The sequence below is a fragment of the Mesocricetus auratus genome, unplaced genomic scaffold (genome assembly GCF_017639785.1).
Source record: "Mesocricetus auratus isolate SY011 unplaced genomic scaffold, BCM_Maur_2.0 Super-Scaffold_6730, whole genome shotgun sequence".
Taxonomy (NCBI): Eukaryota; Metazoa; Chordata; class Mammalia; order Rodentia; family Cricetidae; genus Mesocricetus; species Mesocricetus auratus.
In genome coordinates, this window is record NW_024429184.1 from 102,413,428 (window position 1) to 102,437,154 (window position 23,727).

At 44.9% G+C, this 23,727-nt stretch overlaps 1 protein-coding gene and 1 pseudogene across 5 annotated transcripts in view; one reads left to right on the top strand and one right to left on the bottom strand.

Moving 5' to 3' along the window:
* Nucleotides 1-23,727, bottom strand: part of Snx24 (sorting nexin 24) — a 140,469-nt gene that overhangs the window by 108,027 nt on the left and 8,715 nt on the right. Inside the window, exon 1 of one of the 5 annotated variants that reach the window (XM_040741813.1) lies at nt 2,805-3,257. The exons of the other annotated variants lie outside the window; for them this stretch is intronic. Within the exon in view, the coding sequence (XP_040597747.1) occupies nt 2,805-2,897 (93 nt within the window). The 5' untranslated portion in view covers nt 2,898-3,257. Of the gene's footprint in view, nt 1-2,804; nt 3,258-23,727 lie in introns of those variants that run through there. 5 annotated transcript variants of the gene reach the window in all.
* On the top strand, nt 6,144-10,388 carry LOC101826437 (annotated as a pseudogene).

Here is a 23,727-nt window from a genome sequence, read left to right on the forward strand (position 1 = left end):
GTCCAGGTTACCGTCAGTCAGTAATGCATTTTAGTCAACTAAAGAAAAGGAAAAACCCAGTGTTATATAAATATTAAACTGCTCAATGAATTTTAAATCAGAAATTAGCACTCTATGGTCTACAACTAAATTTTAATGAGGTCAAATGAATTTCCAAGTTTCCTGTGCACACTCTTGTTATCTTTGGCCACACCAGGGACCCTGCCACACCCTATGTCCAAACCAGATGCATCCTGTGTTTCTACAAGGAAACCATCAGAACCTATTAAAATTACTGCACAGTGATAGCAGCAGGGACATGACAAATCGCAGGCCAGGCGTCAGATACCACAGAGTGTGTTCCCGAGCTTTGGGGCCAGCCCCATTTGCAACCAAATGATATTGTGTGAAGCTGGCATGCCCCGTGCATGACAAACTGATGCAATTTCGGTGCTGTCTGCGGGCCAGGGAGATTTCTCTGATGCTGCCTGTGGTTAGTTTACGGAACTGTGCAGAGTTCCCAGATTCGAATCACAGGGGGCTTGAAAGGGCTTCACTTGACAAGCTACAAATAATTACACTCTACTCTCTCCATTGTGCTCTATTACTCTGCCCCTTATCTCTAGATTTGAGCTTTTCTGAACAAGCAAGGTCGCCGTCTGTTTTGACCACAGCCCAACAAAACATTGTTCTTTTCTGATATGATAAATAAAAGGGGGCCTAGCAGACTAAACATTTTTATCAGGTCCATTTTCTACTTTTATAGGCAAAAATCAACCCTGGACTCCATCAGAGGGGCTGAGCTGGATGGAGGCTGGCGGGTAGGTAGGTGCATACATACTCTCTAAGTGATGCGGTCTGACGCTGGACTTTACTTTCTTTCTTTCTTTTTTTTTTTTTTTTTTGAAAAGCACATTTGAAAAATGGAGCACTAACCAGCAGATAAAGGGCACATGGACAGTAGTCTCCCAGGACTCATTCCTCCCTGCCTCCATCTCAGCTACACCCTAACAGTTTCTTCATCTAGGTTTGGTTCCCAGCACCTACATAGGAACTCCAGCTACAGGAGATCGGTCATCTTCTTCTGACCTCTGCAGGTTCATGCTAACACACGGAACTTATACACACACTCAGACAAACATACAATAAATATGTTTCTTTAAAATTTTCTAAAGTGTCCATTTCTCCCTCACTTCTTACACACACACACACACACACACACACACACACACACATGCACAAGAATGCACGCACGCAAGTAAAGGTGCTCACCACTGAAGTCTCAGGCTGAGTTTGATTCCAGAACCCACATGGTAGGGAAGAGCCAGCTCCCTCAGACTATTGTCTGACCTCCATTCTATGCAGCATGCTGTGTGGGTACATACACACAATAATTTCTTTTAATTAGCTACAGTCGTGGGGACTGGAGAGATAGCTCAGTGGTTAAGAGTTCTGGCTGCTCTTCCAGAGGACCAGGGTTCAATTCCTGACACCTACATCAGGCAGATCACAGAAAATCTGACACTTCCTTCTGTCTCTGCAGACTAACATGCACATATTCACACACTTCGAGGTATAATTAAAACAAAGATCTTTCAAATTTTTAAAATAAAATTAGCTACAGTAGTAAATAACCCTGATTTAAATAATGTAATCTAAACATTTTAAAATTGAAACTATTTGTGAAGGCTCCCCGGAAGGTCAAGTTACTAGGTGTCCTGAATATTCTACAATAACCCTGTGACATAGATACTGGATCTCACTTAATTGAAATCTGTGCGGGACATGGTGGTAGAGCTAGCACTTGGGAGGTAGAGGCAAAAGAGAACCAGGGATTCAAGACTCCCTGAACTACGCATCCAGTAGGAGGCCAGCCTGGGATACATAAGACCATGTCCCAACATAAATAACAAACTCAGTTACTACCTCACCTCAGAGATAAGGAATGCAATGCAACCCGCTCCATGGCTCACAGCTCTGGGCTACAGAAATGTGACCTGCATCCCAAGAACTTGACTTAAATCCTCCTTTTCCTCTTCCTAGTTTCATGCTTCCCTGAACTTAAGGTACGGTGACCACAGGCAAAGTGCTCCCCATCTGGGCTGAATCCAGGATTTGGGGAGCACTCACCTGGCGTGGATCAGATGATGGTGGCATGAGCACCTGCGCTCTGCAGAGTTCTGGGTCATCTTCCCCCAGGGTATCATATGTTTTCACTTGGTGAAGCTGTTATCATTAATCAGCTTTAATGGTCTCTACTGGACACACTTGGCCATGTAAATAGTTTATGGGTAAAATACACTTAGGCCAAACTTCTCTTTACCATTCTGAAATTTCTAGCCGACATTTACCTGAAAAGGCTTTATCTTTTTTTCTATTCAGCTTTGGTAGCGAGGGGAGAGGGGGGCTTATGGATTAATTGCACTCAAACTAATATAGCACAGAATGGTGGTGCCTGCCTGGAATCCTTCAGGAGGCAGGGACACGAGGACTGTAAGCTTAAGGCTAGCCTGGGCTACTGGATACCCTGCCTCAAAACAACAAAATATTTTAGCTTTTAGATATAATACTGTGACAGAACCAGCTGTGTGTAGGTATTTGGGAGTAATATTTCATTTGATTAAACAATCTCTATGGTCACTATTATCTCTACACTCAGGATACTGGAGTAAATGGTTCCCATTCAACATGTGGCTAGTGAGGTAGGGCCAGGAGTCTGTCCAGTAAGTTCTCATCACTTGCCAAGCCCATTCTTCAACCATGCTGCTATCTTTGTCTCACAGACCATCCTTCCCCAAATGTCAAATTTACAAAATGAGCCTAACCTTGGTTCTTCCCTGCTCACAAGCACCGGCTTCAGTGCTGTTCGGTCCAGGGTCAGAAGAGGTAAAGCACGCTATACCTTCCTCCATCAGCATCCAAAGTCAACACCTTCACACCCCTGCTTCAACAACCTCTCACCCCAGACACCTCTCCCCATCCTCTGTAGCCTCTGCCTCTTTGTAGTGCACAGGGCTCTCCCAGCTGTATTCCAGAACCTGGTCTTCAGGGGAGGAAATGAGCCAAGGTTGTGAAGACAGAGACAATCACAGTAACAGCTGCTGACATTGACTGAACTAACTGCACCCTTCGCCAGGCATATCCCATATGTTATTTCATTTAATCTTGGCAATGAGTCTGTGGACTAGGTACTCTAGGTTTTTGTTTGTGTTTTTTTAAAACTTGGGTCTCATTTAGCTTGAACTAGCATTGAGCTCAGTATGTAGCCCAGTATGGCCTTAAACTTCTGAGCCTCCAGCCTCCATCTCTGGCATGCTAGGATTACAGGCATGCACCACTATACCTGGTGCTAGGAATCCAATCCAGGACTTTGTGCATGCTAGATAAGCACTCTACCAACAAAGCTGTATCACCAGTCCCCTGGTTAGCCTGTCCTAATGATGCAGAAACTATCCCCGTGTATGCTTGACAACATAACTATATGGTTATGATTCTCTCTCCACAGAACAATAAGAGGTCTCTACTATATATTATTTCACAAATAGATAGTCTCCATTAAGAGTTTGCTGGTATTTATTAAGAGTCTTAGAAATAAAACCCTGGCCTGGAAAGATGGCTCAACTGTTAAGAACACTGGCTGCTCTTCCAGAGGCTCTGGGCTCGATTCTCAGCAACCACATGATGACTCACAGTCCCAAGAGATCTGATGCTCTTCTGGTGTCTACAGAGACTGGACATACACACAATGATGAAACTCATATATATTCTGGCAAAAACATTCATCCACATTAAGTAAATCTTAAAACTTTTAAAAAGAAACAAAACCCTATCACTAAAGGCCCAGAGCAGTGCCTAGGATACTGAAGGCCTATAAAAACTATTGGTTGAGGGGGGAAAGTCTAAATAAATATTGATGCTAATAACTCTTGAGGGGGACACAGTGCTGGGCACTGACCCCCAGAGCTTGCACCAGCTAGATCAGTTCTCTGGTACTAGACTTGGGGCCTTACTCCCAGCTTGGGGCTCATATGAAATTGTGACTTGAACTTTCCATCTCTATCCCTTTACCTAATCCTCAGCCACTACCAACTGCCTTGGCTTCTGCCAGGCTCTCCCACTAGCCCTTCTTCAGGCCCTCCCAAGCACTCAGATTACAAACACACTCACAGTCAATCATAGGAAGCCTGAGCTATACTTCCAGTTAGACTGCTACCTTCCCCCACACAGGCGCTTAGAATTCTCTGGGCCCCTGGAAGAAAAGTGGCACAGGAATTTTCTAGAGCCAGAAGTCAAGAAAAACAAGCTCAGACTGCAAAAATAGCTTTGAGAAGAAACTCGAGGTTAAAATGACTTTCACTCACAAACTGACCTCATCTGAACCTGGCGGAAGCTCAGCGGCAATGAGTCAGGGATCATTTCTGATCAGAGCAAAAGGCAAGAACGGGACTGAATGGGGACTGGCCCTGTGCCACTGCCAGGCTACAGGAACAAACTGGGTGGGTGCAAAAGGAAGTGCATGTCCAGGCTGTGGACTCCGTCACTGCAACTAGGCTCAAACACATCTTTAGTCATCAAAGTAGGAACCATTATAATCAATGCCTTTTGGGCAACAAGATGTTAGGTTTTTTCTTCTATCACGAAAATCCTGTCTTGGAAGTCACTGGACTTATGAGGGCTTTTTCTACATTCTGCTGGTTCTCTGCAAAAAGTTGTCAAAAGGCTGGAAGAAGGGTAGTCCATTCTTGACACGTCCAATGAACATGGTGGATGAGACAAAACCAGAGCCTAGTTCATTCATCTCTCGAAGCCTTAGCTGTGTTGTGTGTGACTGGGTGTTGTCCAAAGAACCAGGCCCTTTCTGTTGAACAAAGCTGGCTGCATATGTTGCTGCTTCCTATTCATCCCAAGGATTTACTGAGCAACTTCTCAGACAATGGTTTCACTGAGTGTGTGTGTGTGTGTGTGTGTGTGTGTGTGTGTGTGTGTGTGCACACATGTGCACCCATCTGTCCTTATAAAGTGCTTTGAGTACCTTCTCAGTCCAACCACTGAGCTAGCCAGTTTTTGCCAGTTTTTATATAACAGCCGCCTTTCACCACAAGTCTCAATCCAGAAAAGTAACGGATAGTTGTTGCACAGAATAAAGAGGATAGTAGGTCAAGGTGACTTTTCACCTTTCCAATTTGCTCCGAATGCCCCACAGCCTAGGGAATGGTCCACAGTTATTCAGCAACTTCTTGTGCAGTAGTAAGAGAACTGGCTTCCATGATACTCTCAGCTGGGCACTGTCAACCATTGCTGGCCTCCAGTGTGCTCCTCATATCAAGGCTCTTGTCGCCTTTGCAAACCCTCTTCAGTTCCCACCACGATGTCCTTTAGCTACTAGTTCCACAGTCAAACACACGGTCTCAGCTGCTTTCTAAACAATGTAAATGCCAATTGTTAGATATTTATTTAATTTTATGCACATGACTTTTGCTGGCAAGTATGTTATCTGTGGCATGTGAGTATCTAGTACCCTTGGAGGCCGGAAGAGGGCATCAGCTTCCCTGGAAGTAGAGTTAGGATGATTAGGAGTCGTTATGTGAGTGCTGGGAATCAACTCCAGTTGTCTCTCTACAAAGAGCCGTATCTCCAGCCTCCTAAACTCTAATTTTAAAAATAATGCTCTAATTTGTTTCTGGCCTAACATCATTTCCATAGTATAAAATATAAAACAGGAGGTAGTAGGCTATGATTTTAAAAAAAGACTCATAAATCAGGAAATGTGTATTTAAATGATATATAACATAAGCACAATTATTAAGAACATAGTCCAATATCAGCCGGGCGGTGGTGGTGCACGCCTTTAATCCCAGCACTCGGGAGGCAGAGGCAGGCGGATCTCTGTGAGTTCAAGGCTGGGCTGGACCGATGGCCTCCAAAACAATACAGAGAAACCCTGGTTCGTAAAAAACCAAAAAAAAAAAAAAAAAAAAAAAAAGAACATAGTCCAATATCAAACGGCACATTTCCCCAATGTGAAATGAAAACTGATATTACTCAGCACCAATCTAAAGTGAAGACGCTGTCATGTTCGGGCACGGCTGGCCTCTTCTAAAAAGGTAGGAAACCAGTTCATGCAAAGTTTACCTGAGAAGACTATGGGAAGCCTAAAGCAAGGCCAGGTGTTTGGCAAGAGGCTGGAGTGCCCTACCGCCAACCAACAGCTGTCAGCAACTGGTTGTCAAATGCAGTTAAACAAGCAGGATATGTCAGACGTCAGCGGCTAATCCGGCACGGAGCATCCAGAGAGGAATGGCTATAAACGGCGTTTTCCAGTTTAGCAGCACTGGAAAGTTCATACGACACTGCTTAGAGTTTCCATTTGAAGTTGGGTATGTTGGCACCCTCGTTTAATCCTAGCACTCAGGAGGTGGGGGCAGGAGCATCAGAAGTTCAAGTTCACTATACATTGAACTCCAGGCTAACCAGGGCTAGACACATGGGACCTTGTCTTTGCTTGTTTTAGGGGGGTTTTTGTTTGTTTGTTTGTTTGTTTTAAGAGTAAAGGGGGGGAGGGGTAGGGTCCAACACAGATGGAAAGGACAGGAGCTGCCGTGGCCATGCAAACTCAGCATGGGATCTTGTCTTTAAAAAGTAAAAAACAAACAACAGTCAGGTAGTGGTGGCGGCACACGCTTTTAATCCCAGCACTCAAGAGGCAGAGGCAGAAACAGGTGGATCTTCTCTACGAGTTCAAGGCCAGTCTAGTCTACAGAGTAAATTTTAGGACAGCTAGGACTACACAGAGAAGCCATGTTTCAAACAAGTAAGCAAGAATTGAGTCTCAAGGCAGGGTGAGACAGTCAGTAATATGACCACTGAAGCCCCACCTGGCCACACTCTGCTGGAGACCAGGATGATATCTGTTTCCACTGAGAGTCAAGTAGATGACTGTGTCTGTACTGCAGCCTGGGGCCATTCTGAGGCAGGCTACCACCAGAGGCCATGTTAATATGGGAGGCCTGAGCTGCCAGCTAAGACCATGGTGAAGTCCAGGTAGGTCCTCACTGTCACTGAGAGCCACATCTGGGTCCATAGCCCTGCTATAGCTGGAGTGTGCGTTAATATCTATGGTCTGGGTTAGACACATGGATGTCTGTAGGCTGTGCTGCCACGGGGGGCCAGGGTGATGTCCAGCTGCCATGTCTGGGTCTGTGGTTCTACTATAGCCAGGGTCTATGTCCATGTCTGCAGTTCAAGTTACCACCAAAGGCCATGTGAATGTCCCATGGTCTGTGCGGCAGCCTGAAGCCAGGTCAATGTCCATAGGTCATGCTACCACCAGGGGGCCATATTGATGTCCGTGATCCAGGCAGCCTCCGGGGGCCTTATCTGGGTCTGTGGTCCTGCTTTGCCAGAAACTGAGTGGAGGTCCATGATCCCTGCCCCTGCTGACGGTGAAGAGCAAGGGGGCTACTTCTGCTGTGATGTATAACTGCGGACTCACAGCTGGGAAGTAGAAACGTGGAAGGCCTCGGTGAGAGTTTGACCATGCTCCAGTGACTACACAGATGATATAAAGTGGCTTTTTATTTTAACCTTTTACTTCTTTTGGGGGGAAGGTACTAAGAGGGGTGGGTAGACATAAAGGACTGGGAAGGGACTGTGATGGGGTGCCTGATACGAAACTCCCAGAGAATCAATAAAATGTTATATGGGGGAAACTTTTTTAAAAAGAAAAGAATTGTTTCTGGTTTAAGTGGTGAATTACATATGGAATTATCCAAAGATGAGAAAAAATTCTAATATATAAGATGAAAGGGAGTAACGTACATTATATCATCTGAACCCCAACTGTCAAACACTTATAATGGATAATTATGAGCATATAATTAGCAGCATTAGAAATAATAGCAACTCCCACATTACAAGCTCTTATTGTGCATCTAGAATTTTCGCTGGAGCCTAAGTGAGGGCCAAGGTACTTGTGCACATTTTTGGAAGTCAGGTTGTGGAAGATTAGATGACTTTCACAAGCTTCCTCACTAGTCATCAGGCCAGAATGTGGAGCCAAGTGGATCTAGCCCCTGAGTCCTCACACGCCTTAGACATTCTTCCAAGAAGCTGAGGTCGGAAGAGTCTCTCTGAGGTCACTCTGCCGCTCAGCCTGGAGTCAGAACGTGACTGGCTGACTGTTACATCTTTGAAACAATGTTGGTGCTTCTCCTCTGTGCAACACTAACTACACACTCTGGAGAACACCTTTCCAGACTGCTGTGAACTTGGGGAGAACCAAGAACCAAGAATTGCTAGTCACCACTATGGGAGGTGACATCTCTAGGTAGACCTGGTAGCTGAACCGGAGCTTAGAAACAACCCAATAAGCCCTTTCTCTGTGGTTTTCTGGCTCAAGTTCCTGCCTCGAGGAGTTCATGCATTAACTTCGCTTGACAATAGTTTGTAACCTATAAGATTAAACAAAACAAACCCTTTCCTCCCTAAATTGCTTTTGCTTTTGGTCATGGTATTTATCACACCAACAGAAAACAGACTATAATAAGTTACCCATCCCAAGGTGTGTAGGTTTAGCTACAAATTAAAATCACCTGGAGTGTACCACAGCCTAGGCAAAGCCTGGAAAACCATTTGGGGGGGTCTGTTTTGTATTCCCTTCATAGCCTCATGTCCTGCCCATTTTCTGAAACTTTAGTGATATCCTCAGACGTCCTCCTTGAGTCTTGGGACATTTTATTGAATTAGCTTTCATCTTTGACTGCTCATCGGAATCACTGAAGAAAGCCTCCCAGCCAGGCCTGGTGGCATATGCCTTTAATCACAGCCCTTGGGAGACAGAGCTAGGCTGATCTCTGTGAGTCTACAGAGGGAGTTCCAGGATAGCCAAGGCAACAAAATGAAAAGCCTCAAGCTGGGCTAGGAGTATAGCTCAGTGGTAGACCATTTATCAAGCACATTCAGGCTTTGGGTTCCATCCCCAGCAAGAGGCGGAGTAGCTATATCCACATCCCAGAGCTCTCAAACTCTCTGACATAAGGCATCACCGTTTGGAACCTTTCTGCTCAAGTCTAAAGTGTAGGTCCAGATGAGCACCTCGGTCAGCATCATGCTTTGGCACTCAAAACTGCCCACCCCTCCCCCATCCTTGTAAGGGAGATCTATCCAGAGGTGACAATCATCATACTGGCAATGCACCCCTCCCTGTCTTAGGCTGGTTTCTGCTGCTGTGATCACCACAACCAAAAGGGTGGTATTTTAGGAGGGCAGGGCAGGAACTCAAAACTAAACTTCAGAAGCAGGAACCGAAGCGGAAGCTACGTGAAGAACACTCTACTAGCTTGCTCTCTGTGGCTTTCTCCTAAGGTCCAGGACCACTCGGCCAGCGATGGCACTGCTCCCGGGCAGCGGGGCTCCAATGCCCCACAGACTTGCCCGTTGGGCCTCTAATGGAAGCATTTTTCTCAATCAAGGTTCCTCTTCCCGGCTATCAGTAGCACGGGTCAGGTTGACAAACAGCAAACTAACCAGCGCACCTGCCTCCTCTCACTGCCTCCAGCCCAGCTCCCTGCCTGGTCCTGACAACCACAACTCTTTCCGCTCGCCACTTCCCCCTCTCCCTCTGCCTCTCATACTCCCTGAAGAGAGTGGCTTGCTGCACAGCTGTCCTAAGTCACCAGTGAGTGACTCATCCCACAGGCGCACCACACTGTCATTTTCCTGCCACTTTCTTTTCTTGCTTTCCTTTATTGGGGGTGATGGTCTTCTTTTTTCAGGGTTTCTCGGTGTAGCCCTGGCTGTCCTCGCACTCGGAGATCCAGCCACCTCTGTCTCTGCCTCCCGTCTCCCACAGCTTTCAACGCCCTTGTGAACACTCAACACTGTCACTTCTGCCATCAGGGACAATCTGGGGGCAATGCTGTCTAGTCACGTTAAATGTAGGCACAACACCACAGACTAAAGAACCACAGCGTGGCTTTCTGACCCTTTCCAGGCTTCCATGATGTCGAAGCGAGGATGTGGTGGGTCCTCTGGAGCGAAATTCCGGATTTCCCTGGGTCTTCCTGTGATGGACTGCACTGACAATACCGGCGCCAGAAATTTGTGTATCATCTCTGTAAAGGGCATCAGGGGACCACTGAACAGACTTCCTGCTGCTGGCGTGGGCAACACAGTGATGGCCACGGTTAAGAAAGGCAAACCAGAACTAAGGCAAAAGGTCCATCCAGCAGGGGTAATTTGACAACGAAAGTCGAAGAAAAGATGGGGTGTTCCTCTGTTTTGAAGACAATGCAGGGGTCACAGCAAACAATAAATGTGAAATGAAAGGCTCTGCTTTCACAGGTCCAGTTGCAAAGGAATGTGCACACTTGAAGCCCAGGACTGCGTCCAATGCAGGCAGCATTGCATGACTCTCCCGTGTATTTGTAAAATATATTCATTAAAAAGTCTTTCCTCAACAAAAGAACCACAGTGTGACTTGTCACTAACCTGGCAGGGACAGGACTGCTACTTTCAAGAACTGCAGGCAGCCTGTTTTGCAGTGGAGGGTATAATGAAGGGTTTGGACTCTGTGTTGCCTTCTGAGAACATATAGCTCCTCAGGATGCAAGGCCCAGGTCAGCCTGCTCGCCACAAGCCCAGAGCACACTGCCTGGTTAAAATCGGAGAGTTTTTGTTTCGGTTATTTTAATTGCATTTTTGTTTTATTTTTATGTGTGGTTGTACGAGCTTATGTGCCCACCCCACATCCACGCAGGATCCTGTGAAGCAGAACGGGGCATCAGATCCCCTGGAACTGAGTTGCAGACAGTTGTGAGCAGCCATGTAGGGGCTGGGAATAGAACTCGGGCCTTCTGGAAGAGCACACATTGCTCTTAACCCCTGAGCCGTCTTTCCAGCGCCTTGCTTTTATGATTTTTATTTGACTTGTATTTGTGTGTCTCTGTGTATATGTCAATACATGTAACTGTGCCCATGAGAACAGAAGATGGCTTCAGACCCCCTAGAGCTGAAGTTACAGGCAGCTCTGAGCAGCCCAGCATGAATGCAGGGAACCAAACTTAGGTCTCTGTATGAGTAGTAAGTACTTGTAGCTACTGAGCCATAATTCCAGCCCCCTTTGTTTCAACTTTCAATTTTTGTAGGTATTTGTTTGTTTTTTATTTTGAGTTTTGTTTGTTTGGTGACAGGATCTCAGCTAAGTAGTCCAGACTGCCTTCACACACAGAGAGCTCTGGCCTCTCCTATCTGGTGGTGTAGTTTGTACCACCATGCTCGGCTTTAAAAAAAAAACAAAACAAAACTCCAAGGTTAAAAAGAATAAAAGCTTTTGTACAACTCTGAATTATGCAAACACTCTTCTATGGGGCAAAAACGAAAAACCTAGAGATTCCAAAGCAATGAGATTCAGTGTAAAGATACTCTCTCAAAGGGCAAACCAAGGATTAGTAAAGCAAACAACGAATGGATGACTGGGAAAACCCTCCCACATCCTTCCCCTGCAAATGACTGTCCTTATCATACATATAACACCATCAATGAAAAAGCTCAGAGCGCTAAGAAAACAGGCGTTCTATAAAGCACTTCATGCAGGAACTGTCCATTACTTTGGTTTTTGTTCATGTTATCTTAGAATGGTCCTAAAAATAATCAAAGAAAAAGGCATATTCAGTATCTGATACAAATCAGTAGCTAAAACAAAGCCATAATATACTCCCGTAATTTTTAGGAGAACGATCAAGATTATTGACTTTTAAAATAAGTTCTCCATTAACATTCTAACTTAGGTTCAATCCTGTTTCTAATAACTGGCTCTTGAGAAAGAATTTAAGAAAAATATTTAAAAGTTAATTAAAAACAGTGTAAGCATTCCTGTCAGTCAGCTGTGACCTATGCTCTACGGTGCATTTAAATGCATGTCACCTTGACCTGGAACACAGCAGTGTAAAAAATTTTGGGTCAATATAAATCAAACATACACTAATTTATTCAGCAGATTTCCTACCGTCTGAATCAACATCAGAAATCTAACCAGTGTTTGCTATTCCTTATTGACAGGAAGAGCATATTTAAATGATAAGTACTCCTGAACATCATTTGGAAGTTAAATTGCTCCCCACAGACAGCTTCTATACATGGCTGCATTTAAAGGTCATTTGCCACCAGATTATGAACAACTGTTGCATTCATTAGCACAGGCTCACCAGCTTTTACTGACAATGAGATCTAATTGCTCATTGTGAAGAAATAAACAAAATAAACCGGGCGGAGGTGGTATGCATCTTTAATCCCAGCACTTGGGAGGCAGAGGCAGGTGAATCTCCATGAGTTCGAGAACAGCCTGGTCTATGACGTGAGTTCCAGGCCAGTCAAAGCTGTTAAACAGAGAAACCATGTCTTGACAAAACAAAACAAAACAAAAAAAAGAAAATAAAGGAAACCAGGAAAATAGCCAGGAGTGGTGGCTCATGCCTTTAATCACAGCACAACAGAGGCAGGTGGATTTCTTTCTTTTTTTTTATAATTTATTTATTCTTTTAAATTTCATTTTACATTCCAACCATAGTTCGCCCTCCCCCCCCCCTTCCCTCTGTTCCCCCGCCCCCAGCTCCCCCAGAGCTCACTCCCAGGTCATTCCTCAAGGGTAAGAGCTCTCATGAGGAGTCAACAAAGTCTGATATAATAGGTTGGGGCAGGGCCAAGTCCCTCTCCCATGCACTAAAGCTGAACATGGCATTCCGGCAGGTGGACTTCTGAGTTCAAAGCCAGATTAGTCTACAAAGTGAGTTCCAAGATAGTCAGAGCTACACAGAGAAACCCTGCTTCAAAAAAACAAAAAAGAAAAGAAAACCAGGAAAATAGACGTTTTCTGCAACTTTTCAGTCCCTGCACTATGATCACGTTTCAAAAAATTCAGGTGCAAAACTGAGTGTGGTGATACATGCCTGCAGTCCTAGTACTTGGGAGTCAGAGACAGGAAAAATGTGCATTGGAGGCCAGACTGAGCTATGTAGAAACATCAAATTAAAGGATGAGGGTGTGGCATGGTTGGTAGAGTGTTTATCAAGCAAGCATGAAGCCTTGGGTTTGATCTCCAGCATCGCATAACCTAGTCATGGATGGGTACTCCTGGGACAGTGGGTAGACAGAAGGCCATCCTTGGCTATTGTTCAGTTGAGGTCTCTGGCTCACCCCTACATGGTCCTCTCTCTCTGTCTCTCTGTCTCTCTGTCTCTGTCTCTGTCTCTGTCTCTCTCCCCCCCTCTCTCTCTCTCTCATCTGTCTCCAAAGCCCACCCAGCTCAGAGAGCCTCCATCCTCCCCAGTTCGGCATTCTTGGTTGCTACTGTAGCTTCCTCCCCCTAAAAGTTGCCAACTGCCCAAGTCTCTGCCTAAACATTAAGTTTTTGACCATACTTGGACACAAACCCAACTTGCATGGTCACATCATCACCCCTCATCTACAATCCATAAAAATCTCCGTTTTTGTTTGTGGGTGTGACCCCAATCTCAGGAACTGGAGGACCTGCCTGAGAGTTGTTCTCAATAAACCATTATTTTAATTTAGCTTGATCTAGCTTATTGCATTGGTGAAGAAACTCATGGGGAGGGGGGCAAAAACCTATTAGCTAGACTGGGCTGAGACCCTGCATTGTGGGAGGGAGGGATGGAGGGAGGGAGGGAGGGAGGGAGGGAGGGAGGGAGGGAGGGAGGGAGGGAAGGAGGGAGGGACACACACACACACACACACACACACACACACAAATGGAAACTCAGCTTTTTGTTGGTTGTCAAGGAGCCACAGGAAAGGAAAGGAACCCCTCATTACAGAGTCTGACTGAAGGCTTTCATCAGCAAAGAGGCAACAGTTAACATTTGCTGAGGACACCTACATAAAATATTCCTTCTATATGTACTTCAAATACAAATGTTAACACAGCAAGGGACCACGCTGAAGGCCTGAGCCTTAGAGCCTTGAGTATGGCCTTAGTCCTTTCGATGACATAAACCTGAAATGTTCTGGGAATCTCATGAACAAGATTATAAACTTTTATTTACAGCAAAAACAAAACCCAACTTCCTCTCCAACACTAATGACTTGTTTTGTTTGTTTTCGAAGCTCTAAAGGACCTTTCATTAGTGTGAGAGAATGACAATAGGGTAGGCATTTTTAAATCCTGGCAGTTGCCTGGAGACATGAGGAAGAGGGAAAGCTACCCCTTTGCCTTGGGGTCAGTGAAGGAGGTCTGTAAGTAGCTGTATATTGTGTGGGATTGCCCAGAGTGTCAGAGCAACCCTATTTAGGATTTTGTTTAGTACCTAAAGAAATAGAAAGAAGCAAGGAAAAGTTACTCTTTTTGTGTTAGAATTTAGAAAAAAACCAGGTAGGTTTAGCAGTGAAGATCTGCAATAGGCAGACAGTGACCTAGGTTTGCATTTTATCAGCTGCAATCCTACCCAATGTGCATTGAAAAACACTCTGTGATCTTATTTAGGTTCCTTAGCTGTCCTTTGAGATCGAACTTCAGAAGTCACCAAAATTATAAGTGGCTGTTGTAAAGACACTTAATTGTAACTCTTGAGAAGCCTACAGTTAAGTTGGATGTGTCCTGCCTTTGCCTAAACCTGTCTATTCACCCTGTGATGAAAACTATCTTAAGCTATATTCTTTGGGGAACAGAGGCTGTTTTTTTGAGACAGGGTCTCACTGTGTAACTCTGGTTGTCCTGGAACTTGCTCTGTAGACCAGGCTGGTCTGGAACTCACAGAGATCTGCCTTCCTCTGCCTCCTGAGTGCTGGGATTAAAGGTCTGCGCCACCACCGCCAGGCTCATAAACTCTACTCTTAATGAGGTCTTGGAAAAGAACACTGAAGGTTACTGAGGGCAGCAGCAGAGCTGTGTCACTGGTCCACACTCCACTGCTGCTGACAGTTTAGAATAAATATCAAATAGTAAAATAAAGTTTGTGCCCACAAGCTGGCTCAGCAGTAGAGGTGTCTGCTGCCAAGTCTGATAACCTGAGTTTGATGGCCAGGACCCACAAGGTAGAAGTGAGGAGCCAACTCTTACAAACTGTCCCCTGACCTCCACACGGGGCTTGTGGTACATGCACTCCACCGTGCCCCAACAAATAAGTGTAACTGAGAAAACAAAAATACACACTTATATAAAAAAGACGACTGAACCCCAATTTGGGTAGGATTATTAATGGCTCAGATTCCTCATAAATGATGGTCTGGCTCACCACACTGAGTGAAGCATGGACAGCTAAGATGTTTGCTAAAGGCAGCAGCTAGAGAACAATGATTACACCCACATGACCAGCTATAGACACAAGGGAGATGGCAACTGTCAAGACATCATCTCCTCCATTTTTGTTCCAAAGGTCTGCCAGGCATATGTCAAGCAAAAACCTTACCTTCTTTAATTCCCTCACCACGTAAAATAAAATATACTGATTGTCTATCATAGCAAACTAAGAATTATTAATTTTCTGCCACAGTACTGAAGACACAGAGTATCAAGAGGAGTAGATTTCAGGGGAGGCTCCTGCTCGGGGAAAGAGGCTCCTGTCCTTCTGATTGAACACAGGACAGTGGTATCAGGACAGGCCAACTGATGGTGTTGTTATTGTCTTAATCTGGGGGAATTAACCACAGTTTAAGGATTTCTGTATAAATGCCCAGTTGACAAAAGTTGGATTTAGAGGCAATTCTGACTCAGCACCAATGAACCAACAGAGTGCCCGTGTATTTAGTCAAATGTTTCAAATCAAGCATGTCCCAGAGTGAGCACGGAAGGAGGAGGTACGGGCCATTGTGAGGCTTCCATTGTTTGCAGAATCACCACCATCGTCCATTTGCTCATCCTAGAAAACCTTGGTTACTCACTTCTCTCGCCTCTCCAATCTGCCAGCAGGTCTTTGATTTCAACATCATCAAATTTTATCTGGAATCCCATCGCCTGCCACCATTTCACCTCATTTCTCAGTCAGGGTTAACTCTCCAGGGATTTAACACGGCTCCTTAACCGAGTGAGCATGCTGCCTACAGCACTCTCCCTAAAGCCCCTCCCCAGCCACAGTAACATGAGAATGATCCTGTGGAACATAACTCAAGAATCAGGTGTGCAGGTGACCTGCCTGTCATCCCAGTTCTCAAAGAGCTGAGGCAGGAGGATCACCAGGAGTTTGAGGTCAGCCTAGGCTACATAATAAGACCTTGTCAACAAACAAATGGCTCATGTAGCCATCCCATAGGCTCAGCCTGCCTAATCATATCATCTTGACCAGAACAGAAATCCCCCTTACTAAAGGAAAGTAAGAGGAGAGAGCAGAAAAGAGCCTTATGCTCTCGAGAGCAATCTCTACATCCCTGGGCTCTGTAAGAACTGGGAGGAGGCAGCCTATGAGACAACTATAAAATACAAAGCTGACTAAACAACTTCTCCAACAAACCTCAGAAAGAGACATTAGCATATTTCACATACCATCCTCCCTAGCCCTCCAGAAAGAAAATGTAATTAGAGAGGACATTCGAATATTTTAAACACACCCAATCAGTCTTTGCAGAAAATGATGTGTGGTCTAAGAGTTTTTCAGCTTTCTGGGACATCATTCATCCCTTGTGAAGTTTCCTGATAAGTAAAAAATAGACAGAAACCAACAAAACTCTTCTCAGAGTTTTCCTAAATGCCATTCATGTGTCAGATTGGGAATGCAAAGAAGGGTTAATAGATGGTGCCCACGTCAAGCCAAAGGGAACGTTCAGTAACCATGAGATGACATCCTCCTATTCCACAGAAAATCAGCTTTAAATTTTTCCCCAAAATGGGATGTGGTGGTGTACACCTATAATCATAGCATTCAGGAGGCTGAGGCAAAGGATCACAAGTTAAGAGGTAGCCTGCGCTGCAGAGTGAGAGCCTGTGACGGAGGGAGGGAAGGCGGGATGGGTGTGGGGATGGGTGAGAAGAAGGACAGATAGAAAGAGACAGATATAACTTTGAAACACATACAAGCTAGACATTTCTTTGTCTATGATTTTTGTGTGTGTGATCCAAGCATGGTGCCAGATGATGCATACTTTATTTCCCTCATGTTTCCCTGGAGTATAAAGCAACTAATCAAGACGTTTAGAAAATATAGTGACTTTCTCAAAGTCCTCTATCTTAGCGGTTTTACAAGCTCACAGCTCAGGCGTGACTGACATTCATAACTTATCTAAAACAATACCCCTAAAAGAACAACATCCCAGGTGGCCCTTACGGTTAGAAGAATCCATTTACTTGCCCAGCACTTTACTTTAATGAGACCCTCTCAGCTCTTAAGTCTCTGTACAGTTACTTCAAAATGCTGAAGTGTGTGGGCATGCCAGCCATGCCTGCAGACACAAGAGGCACCCCACCCCCGCCCCCAGCAATCCTTCAGGGCCTGGATGCCTGGGATTCTTGGGCACTAAATAGGATTTTGGTGTGGGGCTTCAAGGGTAAGCCTTCAGATTCCCCAACCCATGCACGGTCTGATTTATTTTTTCTCTTTTCTCTAGGGAAGCTCCATGAAAGCAACATTCAGATATAGAGCTCTTCCTGGTGGGAATCTTGTTTTTGAAACATACTCTTCCCACTAGTCCAATTTGTCAATAAATATTCTAGGTACAAGATAAAATGCCCACCTTTGCTGCTAGCCCAAACTCTAAGGAGGCATTTTTCATGAGGGCATTTTATTTCCATTTGCCTTGTTTATGGATCTACATTATTTTCAGTTTGAGCAGCTAGTGAAGAAGTAACCGCTTCTCTTTCAATGGGAATTTTTGGTTCCCTGTGGCTCACTAAATACGAGTATAACAAAGTCCTGGGGATGGCTGTGGGAACAGCTCAGTGGCAGAGCACTTGTATAGCAAGCCTGAGACCCCCCTGCTCAATCTAGCATTTCTTTGTTTTGTTTTTGAAGTCAGGTATGGTAGCTCAACACCAGCACTCAGGTACCTGAGACAGGAGGGCAAGCCAGCCTGGTCTATATAGTGAATCAAGGCCTTCCTGGGCTATGTTGCAAGAGTTTGTCTCAAAAATCAAAGCAGCACTGGATGGTGGTGGCGCACGCCTTTAAACCCAGCACATATGAGGCAGAGACAGGCGGATCTCTGTGAGTTTGAGGCCAGACTGGCCTACAATAGAGTTCCAGAACAGCTAGAGCTATTACACAGAGAAACCCTGTCTTGAAAATCAAACAAAAAAGAAATTATGAACATTAAAAGTTACAATAAAATATGATGGCACATGTTACCAGATTGGCCTTACAAAAAGTGAGGGGTGGGGATCTCATGTAACCCAGGCTGGCATCAAGCTCACACTAAGATCACCTTAGCTTTCTGAGTCTCCTAACACCACCTTCCAGGTGCTGGGACTACAAGTGTGTCACCATGTCCGGCTTCACCCATCAGATTGGTAGAATTCCAAGAGCAACAGTAGCAACACAATCGGCTGGCAAGCAGGCGGTGATGCTGCACTCATACCCTGCTACGGGACTGCCAAGTCAGCAGAAGTTTCGCTGGAACTCCAGTGGCCACCAAAATGACACACACATTTACTTTTGACCCAGTAACCCACTATTTGGAATCCACAGTCGTACCAACAAGAACTTCAAAAGGCTTGTTCATGTGTAGCACACACCTGGAAGCCCTGTACTTGGGAGGCAGAGGATCAGGTGTTAAGGCCAGCCTGGGCTACATGAGAACCTATTTCAAAACAGAATACAACAGAGCAGAACGGGATGCCTTTCACAAGTTTGTTGACGGCAGTCTGTCAACGAAAGCAATATAACTATGGCAAAGATCGGGGAATTCTTATGTACACTACCTTCTAAGCATCTTAAGGGGTTACAGTTAAGTAGAGCAAAAGGCAAGGCTGGTGCAACAAAATAACTCATTAGGTAAGGGTGCTTGCCTTGTAAGCCTGGTGACCTGGGTTCCATCCCTGGAACTCACTTAATGGTGGAGGGAAAGAGTTGGCACACAAGCCATAATATGCATGCTATGCCAGCCCCTACCAGACACATACACACCAATTTCATGTGTAATTTTAAAGGCAAGGCAGAAAGGTTTTCTTGTTGAGTACCGCTGTTTATCTAAGAAAAGGAGTAGGGACACAACTATATTGGTACTTGTAGGTATATTTCCTAAATAGAAGAATAAACCATAACGTCATCATAAAACAAGCGCAAGTACTTTTCCATTCTACTTTTAAGAGTCCATATGTTTGCAATTAAACCCTTCCATTCTCCAAGAAAACAGAATTTTGTACTGTCAGTGGAATGCTGGCGACAGCTTTCATGTGTAATTTCTTTATTTAAAAGTGGGACTCAATGAGAGAGGAAGGGAGGGGGGCAGAAACTGGGTGCTGTGAATGGCAGCACCACATAACACATCACGCAAGGAAAAAACAAAATCAATGCGCTTTTTGTTTGTCTAGCTTTGGGTTTTGATTTTTTGAGACAGTATCCTTGTATAGTCCAGGCTGACCTAGAACTTCCCAAGAAGCCCAGGATGACCTTCAACCTGGTATTCCTGCTTCTACCCCCTCAAGGACTAGGATTATACGCATTCAACACCCTCCCACCCTGGGAGGGGATATCATGCTTTTGGTAACTTAATGAAACTCAGCTCAATAGGTAAGGGAGCTGGGGCTGGAGAAATGATGGCTCAGTGTTTGAGAATGTGTACTGCTCTTGCAGGGGACCTTAGTTTGGTTCCCAGCATCCATGATGGGTGGCTCACAACTGTCTAACTCCAGCTCCAGGGATCTGATTCCCAGTACACTTACTGTCTTCTTGTCTCTGCTGGCACTGTTAAACCCATGACATACATACATACACACACGCACTCACACACACACACACACACACACACACACACACACACACAAATGCACACAATGAAAAAAATCTTTTTAAAGCAAAAAAAAAAAAATGGACTGAGCTACACCTCAGAGATAAAGAGTTCTTGTCTAGCTTGTGTGAGTTCCGAGATTCAATTCCCAGTACTGTGTGTAACTAAATGAATGTTTAGATTACTAAGTGATCTCTACATCAACAACACAAAATGAAAGAGTGTTTAGTTGGTGTGAGCAAAGAAGGAATTATTTAAGATGTGTTATCTGGTGCTGAGGATGTAGTAGCTCTACTGATAGGGTGCTTACCTAGCACACATAAAACTGTAGGTTTAATCCCTAGTACCAAATAAAACCAGATGTGGTGTTCATGTGTGATCTCACACTTAGGTGTTCATCACATAGTGAACTGGTCTTGAAAATCCTGAGGTAATGTTCTAGTTTGATATCTGTTGTTATGATAAAACACTCTCATCAAAGGCAACTTGGAAAGGGGAGCTTTATTTCATCTTACACTCCAAGGTCACACAGTCCATCGCTGAGGGAGCCAGCAAGAACCTAAACAGGATCTTGAAGCAGAAGCCATGGCGGGGACACTGATGGCTGGCTTGTTCACAGTCTCATACTTACCTAGTTTTCTTTTTACATTTAAGGTTTACTTTATTATTTTTAGGAGACTGGACAGATAGCTTAAACACTCACCAGTGGCTGAGTATTTTCTGCACTTTCAAAGGACTAGAGTTTGCTTTCCAGCACCCATGCTAGGCGGGGGATTCAACACCTTCTTCTAGCCCCCATGGACACCTACACACACACACACACACACACACACACACACACACACACACACACCAAATAATACAAAATAAATCTAAAAATAAAAGATTGTATTCTCTGCCTGCTCTGTCGTGTGTGTGTGTGTGTGTGTGTGTGTGTGTGTGTGTGTGTGTGTGTTTACAGACAGTTGTGTGCCACCTGACATGGTGCTCGGAATTGGACTCCAGTCCTCTGCAGGGGTGATACATGCCGTAACGGCTGAGCCATCTCTCCAGTCCAGCTGCTACTCCAGTATGAGCACTCCTGTATCAAGACAATCCCTTAGAGACACACCCACCAACCAACCTGAAAAAGACCACTGCCCGATTGAGACTCTGGTCTGTGTGACATCTGTAGTCAACAATAACTATGTCAGACACATAGAAAATTAGAGTATACTGCTGTGGTTCCTGTTTCTAATTCCATGGAGTTCTGAGCACTTGCCTAGGCAGACTGAACCTGGGGTGGGGCTGGTTTCTAGAACTCACCAGAAGACAGAACTTACTCAATGCTTGTCTTCATCAGTAATAGAAAACCTCAGCTATTCAAGTTTTTACAACTTCAAAGTACTTACTAAAGCACTCGCAAGATTAAAATCTATTTCTAGCACCATGAAAATGAGCTTGTATCCCCAAATTTCTAAATAATGTATTTACAGAACTCAATCCTCCTGTACTAATTTTGAGAGTTGCTTTTGTTGTTATTTGTGTGAGAGGGCCTCATGCATACTAAAATTTTGATTATTTACTTGTTTCACTATAGGAGGGATCAGACCGAAGGCTGGCATTTTACCACTGAGCTACACCAAGGGCCTTATTTTGACAATGCAGCAATCATTCTAAGTTTGCTGATGTTCAAGAAGAACTTTTCAACTGCATTTGTGTCTTCAAGGGTAGGGATCACATCTCACACACGCCTGAGTTCACCATTCAACAAATATTTAACGTGTGCTTCTGCTACGTTCAGCGTGAATGAGGCACTGTGCCAACGCTGCACTGCTTACAAAGGCTTCGTTCATCTATGGGCAAAGGATGGATGACTGAGACGTCCGAGGACAATGTGGTCTCAGTGTGTCCTCCAGCACTTGTCCCTCGCATGCCTAAGTGCTGGGTGACAGGCACGACTGGCTCTTCTCCCAGCCCCAGAGACTCCCAACTCTTCACTCCAACTGGCTAACCTAGCCTTGTTTCCTGAAGTGTCAGGGAACCCTGGCCTCCACCTAGGGACACACAGGAGTCCCTTATCAGCGGACTGACTGGGGACTAAAAACGAGATCTGAAAAGCCATTTATCTGCCCAGGGTTCTGAGGCAAATGTCCCTTTGTTATAAGGAAGTATGCTCTCCATCTCTGCGTGCTGTCTACAAAGCCTACAATTTTTTTTCTTTTTTTCTTTTTTTTTTTTTTTGCCACAAGAGGAAACTACTCAGGAAAGAAGTAAGATGACAAAGCCAGGCTCCCTCACTCAACCTCAGTCTCATTCTTGAACTGCATATCAAATGGCGGTAACGATAAGGTAGAAATCGCAGTTAATGGAAAGGTAAATTCTCTGGAGGCATGCTGTAAATCGTGTAGCCCCGGATGGACTCAAACTGTCTGTGTAGCTGAATGTGACCTTGAACCCCTGATCCTCCAGTCTCTATCTCCTAAGCACTGGGTACAGGGAGCTGGAGACTGAACTCAGCGCTTGTGCACACTAGACAAGCCCTCCACAAGTTACATGCCTACCCCAGTGTTTTCCTTTCTACAGTCTAGATCTTTCTCTCTTTACTTTACACTAAGACATAGACTCATAGAAAAAAGACCTAGCACTTTGGGTGAGCTCAAGCACCTTTCTCTCTGCTGCCCCCCACCCATTTTCTTAATCATTTCCCTTCACCGTTTCAGGAAACTACCTCAGCTCCTCTAGTGCTGTATACGCTCAGTGTGCACATTTATTCTGGGCATGAAGAAAATGCTGTGTGTACACCACCAGTCAGTAACCCAGGACAGGCATTACATCATGGTCTTAAATAGGGAGGGCAAGGTCCCTGCAGGTGAAAATCCTGGAGACATTGGTTGGTGGAGGTAGCAGTGGTGCACACCTTTAAACCCAGCACTCAGGAGGCAGAGGCAAGTGGTTCTCTGAGTCTGAGGCTAGCCTGGTCTTCAGAGCGAGTTCCAGGACAGAAAGAGCTACACAGAGAAATTCTACCTCAAAACAAAAAAGGGGGGAAGGAAGAGGAGAAAATCCTGAAGACCACAACCCCAAAAGGTTGCATCCCCCACTTTAAAATTCTGAAGGCAGAAAATCCCAAACCACAGTTCCCATTGGAGCAAATGTTCTAGAAGTTCTATATCAGTGGTTCTCAACATTCCCAATGCCATGACCCCATGTTGTGGGGACCCCCCTGCAACCATAAAATCATTTTCATTGCTACATAATGCAAATATGTGTGTTTTCTGATGATCTTAACCAAACCCCTGTGAAAGGATAGTTTGACCCCTCCAAAGGCTGATGACCCACAGGTTGAGAACCGCTGCTCTAGCTAGGAAGTCAGATCCTGGGAAAGTACTGGCATCCTTCCAGTTGTGTGTGCTCTATCACATCAAAGGAAGGAAACACTTAGATACCTGCGGGGAAATGCTGAATATTGTCCCTTAGAGGATTCTAGGCTATTAGCAAAACAATGAACTGCATCTGTGAAATACGAACTCTGGCCAACACACCTCTACAGTGGTGACACCTCTCTGGCTTCTGTTGTCGGTTTGTTTTTGATTTTTATTCAGACAGGGTCTTGCTAGGCTACAGTCCAGTCTGGCACTCAAAATCAACATCTGAGCCTCCTGAGTCCTGGGCTTACAAATGCCATGCCACCATCCAGACCCATTTTGGTTACTGATCAACTCTGCCAGAAGACTTAGATTGTCTGTCCCGATATTTCAGATAATCACAGTTGAAAAGATGGGTGTTACAGGTTGAGGCGGCTCATGCCTGTGATGCAAGCATGGGGGAGGTCGAGAGAGTAAGAACATGAGGTCCAGGTCCAGACTATAGGGTCAGTTCCAA